The following is an 11,041-nucleotide window of genomic DNA, read 5'->3' on the forward strand; positions in this document are numbered from 1 at the left end:
TGAAGTTGACTTTCACCCCCTCTTGGCCTAGGAAAGACCAAAACAAAGTTCAAGTCCTCAGTGGCAGTAGCTGCTTTGTCATCATCATTGTCCCTTAACAACAGGGATACGATCTGAGAAATGCATCATTAGGCAGTTTCATGGTTGTGTAAACATCATAGACAAATCTGGATGATATAGCCTACCACACCCCCAGACTATACTATATGGTATAGCCTATCGCTTCTAGGCTACCAGCCTATACAACGTGTTACAGTGCAAGACAGCATGAGATTCAATCAAGCACAAGACCGAATGATGCAATCAAGAGACACAGTACACAGGATATGTATGAGGCTGCTGCCAGCATAGCAGGTCATATAGTGTTACAGCAAACATTTTTAATAAGTAGAAAGAGAACACTCTAACACAAGCATGTCAAACTCACAGCCCGCGCGCCACATGCCTCGTTTATTTGGCCCATGTTAGCCTTTGAGTTTGACATGCTTGCTCTAACATGATAGTAAAAAGTATAGTACAATAACCAGTAACATTAGTCATTTATTGTCATGATCAAGTAGTATGCTGCACATAGTTATATGTGCTATACTTTTATCAGACCGGCAGCGCAGTAGGTTTGTTTACATCAGCATCACCACAAACATGCGAGGAATGCATTACACTAAGGTGTTCTGATGGCTACGAGGTCACTAAGCAATGAGTTGTTCAGCTCCATTACAATCTTCCAGGACGACTCTAGTTTATGTGATCTGTTGACCAAAACTTTGTGTGTGCACGTGACTATACCACCACCACTGTGTTCCTGAGCCTTCTGGGTAGTCTCAGGTCACAGACTGAGCTAATTCTCTCAGCAGCCGCAAGGAAACCAAGAGTCAAGTCTCAGTATAATACTGGTCGTAAAGCTGCAGAGATAAAGAGTTTGGGGAGTTTAGTGGGGGGAAGACTATTTTCATTAGGGGATTTTTCAGGCGCCTTCAAACGAGTGTCTGGCGCCTTCAGTGAGTGCGGCCTGCAGTTCTTCATCGTGGGCTCATGTGTCCAACTCCCCTGTGGGGCGTTCTGTGGAGAAGCAGTGTGATGGGGGGATCAGCTTCGGGTAAGAGCAGGGAGCTTGATTTCTGATCCCATCCCAGTCTTAACCAGCTGTGTGTCCTTAGTGAAGTTGCTCAGTCCCCTCAGACCTATAAATTGAGAGCATTAGACTAAATGATTGCCAGGGCCCTTTACAGCTTGAGAGTAGAATGATTCTGTCCTCAGAACTACAGCTCCCGGATTTCCTCCGCCAGCCCTCCGTGCACTTCACAGATTGAGTGCTCTCGGCACTCTGACATTAGCCGCCATTTTTCTTCTTTATGTGAATATCAACTACCATGATGGATTGTCAGTTCCCTGAGGGCAGGAGTCCTAGTCACTTCATTTTGTGCCCATACAAAATGTAGGCATACTTCTCTCCTCTTTCCTCTCTTTAACCTGTAGGTCTCACCTGAGTCAGCACATTAACCTGCACAAGTCTTTGCTACCTGGAAAGGAAAGACTCCACCCCATCCTCCATCAGGCTTCCTGTATCTCCCCCTTTGCAGCTACTGTTCCTGAAATAGAAGTCTATATTTATCATATCCACTCTTACTTTCCCTACTACCCCCCGACTCTCTGCAAGCTCACATTCTGCCCACCCTCCCCACCCCACCCCCACAGAAACATCTTCTGATTACTTCCCTCCATTAATTTCCTTTTATTGTCAAATCCAAAAGGACTCTTGGGCATTTTCATCATAGCATTTAGCAGCGCCACCTTGTTCTTAAAACTCCTCCCACTGGCTCCTGTGAGTTGTTCCTGCTCCTACTTCTCCCACTGCCCCATGGTCTGTTGCTCTCAGACCCCGTGATTTCGCACCTGGCTCTTGGCTCTTGGCTCTCTTCACTTCACATTCCCTCTGTGGGCAGCGTCACCCATGCCTGTGGCCTCCGCTGCCACCTCCCAGAGCAGTTGCACAGCTTGAAACACACATCCCCAACTTCTCTCTCATCCCAGTCACATCCAGTGTGCCCCGTGCAGCCCTATGCTCATCAGTCTCCCCCCCCCCCCCCAAACAACTCCTTGTGTTTTCTTTATTTGATGATAATCCCACAGTCTATCTGGTTGTCCAGGCCTGGGGTTTCTCTCCCCCTCTTCCCTCCATCCATCCAGTTTCCCCTGAAGGTTAGACCTTCATCAGTTTCATACAGATGTTTGCAGTAGCCTCTTTGTTCTCCCTGCCTGCTGTGTCCCCCTCCTATAATCTGTCCTCCACGGTAGCCAAAAAGGCCTTTTCTAGAATTCAAATTTGATCTTGTTGCCTTGGCTGCTTAAGTCTTCTATGCCTGACATTGACTTTTAGACAACATTTCAGTTTCTTAGTACACAAGGTCCTCTGAGAGCTGGATGCCCACTCCCTGTGCAGCCACTTCTGTGCCCCTCCCCACTCATTTTGGGTGACTTGCTATGAGCAATCGTGCTCTCTCTTATCACTGTGTCTGTACATGGGCTTTTCCTTTGTCCCTCCTGTGCTGACAAGTCCAATTTGGCCTTTAGGACACAGATCGGACACCACTTTGCTGAGGAGCCCTCCCTCCCCACCAGCGCCTGCTCCCTTGGGCTCCCGCACACCTCGCTCCTACATCTGCCATAGTTCTTCCCGTGTTGCTCAAGGCTGCTTATGTGTCAGTCTCCGCAGCCACACAGGGAGCACCCAGAGCATCTAAACTTCTCCCCTTGTCCTTCATCCCTCACTTCTTAGCCTCGATCCAGGGACACAGTGGTTCCTCACACACACTTGCTGAGCGAGTGAATAAGGCCTGTGGGAAGAATAGCGTACTCAACGACTCAGCCCGTCTCCCCCCAGCACTGAGGTGGGGCCAGTCTCTCCATTCTTACCTGTAGGATGGAGGCCACATTCCTTAGGCTTCGTCAGGAATTTCCATAGTTTACTTCTGCCTGCTTTTTAGGTGTATATTCTAGTCCTTTTGGAAAATTCTGATCTGTTTACCTTTAAACATTTCATTCTCATTCCAGACTCTTCTACAAATTGAATAGATTAATGAATGGAGTGGGAATATGCATAGGCCCCACATCTCAAGGCCTATGTTCTGTGCATAAGAGCATCTTGCCTTTTAGCATAAACAAAGCGGCTCTGAATTACTTAGCCTCTCATCCCCTGGCGGTTCTCCCTCTCTCCTCTGCCTCTTGTGTTTGGAAGACCCTGGCAGGCATTAGCTGCACATGGTCCTGACTGCCTGATAATAATTTCCCATCGTTTAAGTGCCAGAGCCAAGTACCATTCCCCTTTCATTTAAATTAGATAAAACCCGAGCTGTGGCTTGCAAGTGATGGAAGTCCACTGGGGAAATTAAAGGTTCAGAGAGAATGGGACCCATTATAATAAAAGCATTTGCAACGCCAGTGATTCCATCTACCCTGTGGCTCCCATGCTCCTTGGGGTAGGATGAAATATGAAGCAAGAGGACCTTTGAAAGTAGTCTGAGGAATTTATTTTAATTGGAAATGGTGACGGCATTCTGCGCTTAGCGTAAACTCTGCGGATCATGCACAGTGGTGTGATGGGCATTGGGTAAAGGGCCGGAGGGCACCCAGTTCATCTCGGGTTCTTTCTGCTCCCACATATGTACTGAGCAGACATGGCCCCAAGGCCCGTGCCTCCCTCCTTCTCACCTTCTCTTCCTCCCTCCTACCTTCCATATGATCCCACAGTTGGTGTTTAATAAAAAATTATATGATGGCACCTAAATCAGTCAACTGCTAGACCTTCAATTCTGTTGACTCTGAGACCTCAGATTAATCCATGCAGCAGACAGAATGGCCAGAAGAAACACGATCTGCATTCAAATTTGAAATAACACAAAATAATAGCGCGCTTTTTTCCCCAGCACATCCTATGCCCTGTCAATTAAACACATTACTTGCATTTCTCATTTAATTCCCACAGCCCTACTGTGCCAGTGGTATCTCCATTTCACAGATGGGGAAACCACATCTCAGAGAAATAAAGATACGTGTCCAAGATCACATAGCTATCATAAATGGCAGGACCAGAATCACTGCTGAGATACAGGAGAAAACCACGTTGAGTGGCAGAACCAGGTTTCAAACTCAAGACTGACTGCAGAGCCCATGCTTTTCTAGACTGTGTCCACATGACTTGAACAGGTTCCATTCCTGAACACAAGACACAGGCTGGAATTTGGATTCGGCTACTTTCACCTGGGAGAGGTCTTGTTATTATGCATGTGTCCTATCACAATGTCAGTGTTCAAGTTTAATAGTGTGGGCTTTCTGAGACTGTTGTTATACAGTTGTTCAATCTGCCTTTACCATCTCACTTTTGTATTTTAGATGCATCATCCCATTCAGATGAAACCTGCGGATAGTGAGAAGTCAAACGGTAGGTGGTGACCAACTATCTCATCTAATGTCTGTGTCTGTGAGTCAGGGGGTCCACTGGGGGAGGGAGGGGCCAGCCCCGGCGCTTCTCTCTCAGCAAGGTGGAGACAACTGCTCCAGAAATTGGCCCTGTAGTTGGCTCGTCTGGGGAAACTTGAGCTTCGCTCTCTTCCCTCATTTACCTCTGGTGTGTAAAGGTCCCTGAAGATGTTACCAGAAATGGTTTTTCGTGTCCCTCTGTGTGGGCTTGCTCTGGGTGGTGACCCTGTGGCCTCTGGCTCTTGTTATTCTGCTCCTACAGAGCAACACAGGACACCTGATGGGGAGGAATGACCTTACACTGTGCAGAGAAGGTGAGCGGGAAAGGGAGGCTCACGAAGAACCAGGCTACCTCTTCTCTCTCTTCCATTTATTCTTCTGTGGCCTGGAGGCTGACTTACTGCACTATGCTCTAAATTGTTCCAATGCATTTGCATCCAAATTCATTCAGAATTCAGTCTGCTGATTAAATAAACATGCACATGGTGCAAAAATATGCATTTGATGAGGTCCACGGAATCATTGAGACTTGACTGTCCGAGACACGAGAGGGCTGATAGCCACGTTTCTCTCTCTCCGGCTTTTGCTTCCACCGACACCAGCCTTTTGTCCCTGTTTTGTTCTTTGAATTTACTGAAATGTATGTTAAAGGACTCTTCTACCTTCTTCGACCTCAGAGCTTGCCCGTCCCACAGGACTGACACGATCGGCACGCTCCCTTCCGCAGGCAGCTCTGCACCTCATTCATTAGTAATCAGGGCAGAAGCCATGCACTCAGAGATCTGCATATCTGCAAATGTAAATTATGATTGGGCTCTAAGTCTCTCTACAAGGTATTATTTGCTAAGTGCAGTGCATCCCATTTTCTGGCTTCTTCACAGGCTAGAAAGTTTTGAGGAGAATCCCATGGATTGTGGGCTGCTAGCACCTGGTTTGTGTGGCAGGGAGCAGACCTCAGTGCTTTGCCCACGATCTTCTCCTCAGCCACACCTTCTTGGAGGGTTACCTCCCTATGTCCTCCTCTACTTCATCACCAACACGCACTTAGTGTCGGAGGGTCTCAAACCCGCCACTGCTTTGTTGTGGGATCTCGGTCAAGCCCCTTCATTCCTTTATTAGTGCGTTCTGATTATGTACTGTGTGCCAGGCACAGTACTGGCTGGGGCTGCAAGAATGAATTTTAAAAAGAACCGTCTGCAGAAGCCTGCCCTGACCTCATGGAACTTACATTCAGTCTACTGATCTCTGCTAGTCACTCAAAGACTGAACTTGAATGCCCTCATCCATAAAATAAGTGATGGCAACTGCCTCACATAAGTTGACCTTTTTTTTCAGACCTGGACAAGGTGTTTGTCACATTGCTTTGTAAAGGATGGAGCACCTCTATACATATTGACTATTGCTATCCAGATTTGTCCCTGGCCCTAAAGGGTTCTGCACTGGGCATGTCCACCCATGCTGAAGGCCGTGCACCCATGCCAGTTCCCAGAACCCTCTGCTCCAGAGTGCACATTTACAGTCTGTTCTGCTCTCTGTGGGAGAGAGGAATCTTGTATTCATGGGATGAATTCTGATAGTGAAGGTCCTCTTAGAGTTCTGGCCCAAAGAGATGCTCCCTGTCCTCTGGCCCTATCACTCTGTAAACTGTGTCCATCCTGGGACCAGGGAATGAAAATCTATGGAAAAGGGATCATCTTATTTCTGAACCTTAGGTCATAGTTATAAAGACGTGATCAATTAGAGACCTGAGTAGGAAACATTTGACCTGAAATACCCAAATAATTGAGCCACGAAGGGATTTCTTCTTTTGCATTTTCGGATGTCCTGGAGCACAACCCCAGACTGCCATAGAACAGCTGCAGGGGGTCTCAGAATGGCCCATTGCCCTTGCTGTCCACTGTTTACTCTGCACACTGAGGGTAATGTTAGCCACAGCAACAGAATAAAGCTGCCATGATCTCAAAAACCAAGCAGGGCTGGGCATTGTTTTACTAAGATGAGAGAATACCTAAAAATAAGGCTATTTTTCAGGGAGCATCCTAGAGTAGCAGTTAAAAACCAGTTTGAGGAGCCTGGACTTGACCCCTGACCCTGCACTTGTTAGCTGCATCCTTGGTCATGTTCTGCAAACTCCCCTGGCCTCCTGTGTTCAACTGTAACGGGGCTGCGGTGATCGGTAGTTGGAATTCCCCTGGTAGCACTTGCCTCACAAGGGTGTCTGAAGGGTACATAAGTCACCATCTATGAAGACTGAGCATAAAACCTGGCACATGGTAAATACTTGCAGTGCTGTTACCTATGTGAGTCCGGCTCGCTGAAGCTGATGCTTCCAGCCGTGGCTGTTCATACCAAGCATAGACCTGTACACACAAAGGAGCCCCCCAAAACCTTCTTGTTAGATCAGTGCTCCCTTTGCTTTGTAGATTGGCCTTCATTTCCTGAGTTTCCAATAAAAAAAAGTCAAAGTATAAGTGGACCAAAATCTGCTTTATCACGTGCTCTTCTTTTCGGAGGCTCCCGTGGAGCCCACCTTGCATAGACGTGAACAGGGCTCCAGGTTCTCCTTGGACCTGGTGGAGGAGTCGGGAGGAATGTATACTTTCCCAAAGCAAGTGAAAAGAGCTGCAAGCCTTTTCTGATTTCACATGGCAGCTTTAACAGGTAAGCATAGTTTCCAAAGCTCAGAGAGCACCAAGATTGCTTTGGCTCAGATGCTCCAAATAGCTCCAGTAGTTGTGAAAGACGTCTGACGAACTCTAATTGCACTTTTATTGAGTTTGCTGACATTTATGGATAGCACAAAGGGCTCATCACAGTTAGACAGTTACTGCCTTCATTAGCAGGATGTTCTGATTTCTAAAACTTTATATTTTCTGGGCAAGACAGGCTGCTCATCATAGATTAATTAGTGATGGACACATGAATTCCAGAAAAGCAATCACTCTTTTCAGCCTTCATCCATGCAGAGATTCTGACCAAGGGAACCTCTGTGGTGAGCTCAGAAATGTTGGACTGCTCTCTGATCTGCCCTGCACATCCGTATTTTACTGACCGGGCTCCCAAAATCTCCCTGGCTTCCTCTAGTCTGTCCTTTTCATTGGCTCTGATTTAAGCTGCAGCCTCTAGCACATTGATGCCAACTCACTCGTTTTGCTCCTGCCTTCATGCTTCTGTGCAAGGTGTCTTCCCCGCGCACACACAGTGCATTAGCAATAAAATGATTCAGCCTTTAAGGAGAACACACTGAATCAGTACCCAAATTTCAATAGAACCCAACTTTTTTTGTTATTTCTCCATTGCACATAGTCCAGTGATGGTGGGGAAGGGCATTGGAGGAGGTGTGGCTTTCAGGGCCAGCATATGCCAGCACAAACATAGTTACTCTCTTCAATTTTGTGTTATCATTGGAGGGCCTGTTTTCCACCTTTTAATCCTTCATCACTACACAGGAAAAGATACCAGCAGTGCAGTATTGAAAATTAAATGCAGTTGCTAGATCTAGCCGTGCGTGATAGGAAAAGCATAGAGTTGCCTCCGGTTCTGTGCTTGGGGCCCTGGTGGCCGAAGCTGGTGCACACTCTTGCATCATGCTCCTGGGTGAGAGGCTTGCCCTTGACTCTGTGGCCAGAGCATAAATCCATCCTGCTTTCACTCTCCTCCCTCACAACTTGTAGGGTTCCTTGAAGCCTCAAATCCAGAAATGCCATTCAAGACCCCTGTCTCTTTTCCCAAAGCCTCCAAAATCCCCAGGGTGTCCATGTGCTCAGTTCAGAGCTCTCAGGGGTCAAGATAACCAAATATTGCCCGGGAGAGTCAAGACCAATAAGGCTCCAATACACATAGTTATACAGGGCGTTCCCATCTGGCCCGTTTCTGATTTACTAGAAGATGAAGAAATAATTCTGAAATTCAAAGTGGAGAAACACACAGATTTGGAGGCAGTAATTAAATGCCATATGTTAGTACTAACACATTGAAAAGTTGTTAATTAATTCAGGCCACCCCAAATCCAGGTGTGACTTTGACAGGTTGTATACCAGGGTGTAAGCACAGGCTTACAATTAGGAATTGCTTTAAAATTTAAGTTCCTCTTCCCGGGACTTAAAAATGTTCCCACTTATCCTATTAACACTTTCTTATTTAAACTGTGGAAGGAAAACCTGGAGTGGTCCCTGGTCTGGAGACCCTTCCAGGCCTGCCATTGTTGTTACTGACGGCGGTAACCCGTCTGTGCAGCACTGTGGGCATGTGTCTTTCCCCTCATTCCCCCGCTGGTAATCCTAAAGGAAAACAGGCTTTTTCCCAAGAGGACAAAGACCCTCTCTTTTCTTTCTTTTCTTTTTTTTTTTTTTTTTTTTTTTTAATTTCCCTAAAGCACTTAGCAGAATACTGTGAACATGGTTGGTTTATTTAAACAATCAGCATTCTTGTGGATTGAAAAAATAAGTAAGATATTTACTGCCTGTTCATCAAACATTGATGGAAAAGTTAAGTGAATTGGAGATCATTATATTTATTTAAAATGTTGACAAACCTGTTTAGAGGGATCCTTAGCGTGGGAGTCCCAGGAAGAATTTGTATGAATAAATTTTCACTGGAAAGTCAGGGAAACTCAAGGAAGAGGGAGGGTGGGTATGTGTAGTTATCCCCATTTTGCCATCAAAGCAAACATGGCCCAGCTGTTAAAACCACAAAGCAACCTTGACTAGCAAAAGATTGCAAACATCCAGCTCCCTGTATGCGCGTGCGCACACACACACACACACACACACACACACACACACACGCAGACTAACATTTTGACTAGGATATGGATGGTATAGAGTCTCATTTTTTTATTTTTAGCTAATAGGTGTAATTGAAAAAAAAAAGTGAGAGTTATCGCCCATCTCCCTGCCTGTCTCAATCAACCCTTCATGGTAACTAGGAAGTCAGAATTTCTTAAATGGCTTTCACTTTTAATATTCATCTTAGTTTTAAAAAATCATTTTTAGCTTACTGAGGAGTTGCATGTTTGTTTATTATCGTATCCCTCTGAAGCTCAACATCTACAAATTGTTTTAGTTAAATACCATAATCATAGGTTTACCAGTGAAACCAAGGACCGACTGGGAATGTGTTATTTGCTTTTGTCTAAAAGAACTAAAAGCAGAGTTTTTAGGATTAGAAAAAATAAAACAGGAATTTATTGTTACAATAGCAGCCGCAGCCTCTCCCAGGCAGAGCCCCAGAGATGAGAGGGAGGACGGAGGGTAAGAAAGACCCTAGAGGTGATTCCCTTCCCGCTGCCCCTATCAGTGGGTTCCTGCGCTCCCGTTCCAGCCTGAACGATATCATGTCCTCACAGTGGAGGGTGTCCTGGTGCTGGAGCTCACAGCACCCCATGGGAAGGAAGCTCCATTCTCAGGTACCCCATGTTTCCAGCACTCAGATCATTGTTGTGCCAACGCTGCCCTCGACTTCCTGTGCTTTTACCAGTTCCCAGGAGGTCATGAGTAGTTCACTTACTCTGCAGGGAGAAAAGATAAATTAAAAAAATGTTTTATCTACATACAGGAAGTCAGGTCCTCACTGGCCTCCCTCCAGGAATCAGCAGTGACCCCCAGGGCCCATGGCAGCCTTGGACCCTCTGTTACCTTCCCTATGCGCTGAGCCGCTCTCTACAGAAGAAGCAAGTCACGGTGCCTGTTGTGCTGAAGCCAGGCTGCTTTGTCCCTCAGCCCACAGGCAGGCCTCCTTACTCCGGGTCCTGCCCCTGCCCGGTCAGCGTGTTGTCCCCCTCCCACTGCCAGCCTGTCCGGACCCTGCGTGCATCTGGAAAGCCAGCTTCACGTCCATCTTCCATCAGGCCTTTCTGAAAAACGATGGGCACGGTTCACAGTGGACAAGTCCTGTGGGATTGTGGTTTCACCCGTGTTCCTTGGAGCCCGGAGTTCCTCTGCATGGTCTTCGCAGCAGCCACAAGTGTGGGAGAGGCTGCACAGAGGGGCTCTGGGCTCCAGCAGGCCCCCCACCCCATGTGCTTCAGTCAGCCAAAGCTTGTGGCTGGGCCACTTCTCTCCAGTATTTAAGGAGGAGAGAAAGGAAAGAGGAGAGGGAAAGGAATAGAGTTTAAGCCTTCGTTTTATAGATGACAAAACATGTCCGCAGAGGTCGGCTCATTCTCCAGCAACTGAATGGCTGCCCTGGACCTGGGACCCGAGGTTCCTAAATCCAGCCTCGCTCTCCCCTTCAGGCCTCATCTGCCGCCTCTGGGCTGCCAGGCCACACAGTGGAGTGGAGAAAAGCCTGGGCTGCCCTAAGGTACTGGGTCATGGTCCGGGTTAGACCACCTCCTTGCTGAATGACCCAAGCAACTCCCTCCCCCGGCCAGGCCTCGAATCTCTCTCAGAGCCAAACAACACACCTCTCCAGGCTCTCACGTCCACCCTGGGGTCCTGTGACCTGAGCAGCTAGCTGTCTCACCTAGACCCCTCGGAGCTGCGCTGTCCGAGAGAGTAGTCACACATGGCTTTTCACATTTAAATCAGCTAACAGCAAATTACACCAACCTCCAGCGCCTCAG

At 47.2% G+C, this 11,041-nt stretch overlaps 1 protein-coding gene across 17 annotated transcripts in view; it reads left to right on the forward strand.

Moving 5' to 3' along the window:
• CELF2 (CUGBP Elav-like family member 2) overlaps positions 1 to 11,041 on the forward strand; it is a 557,821-nt gene that overhangs the window by 470,933 nt on the left and 75,847 nt on the right. For all 17 annotated transcript variants that reach the window (XM_059664044.1, XM_059664060.1, XM_059663936.1 and 14 more), the window contains one exon: positions 4,390 to 4,438. In XM_059664044.1, the coding sequence (XP_059520027.1) occupies positions 4,390 to 4,438 (49 nt within the window). The remainder of the gene's footprint in view (positions 1 to 4,389; positions 4,439 to 11,041) is intronic.

Source organism: Myotis daubentonii, chromosome 1 (assembly GCF_963259705.1).
Source record: "Myotis daubentonii chromosome 1, mMyoDau2.1, whole genome shotgun sequence".
NCBI lineage: Eukaryota > Metazoa > Chordata > Mammalia > Chiroptera > Vespertilionidae > Myotis > Myotis daubentonii.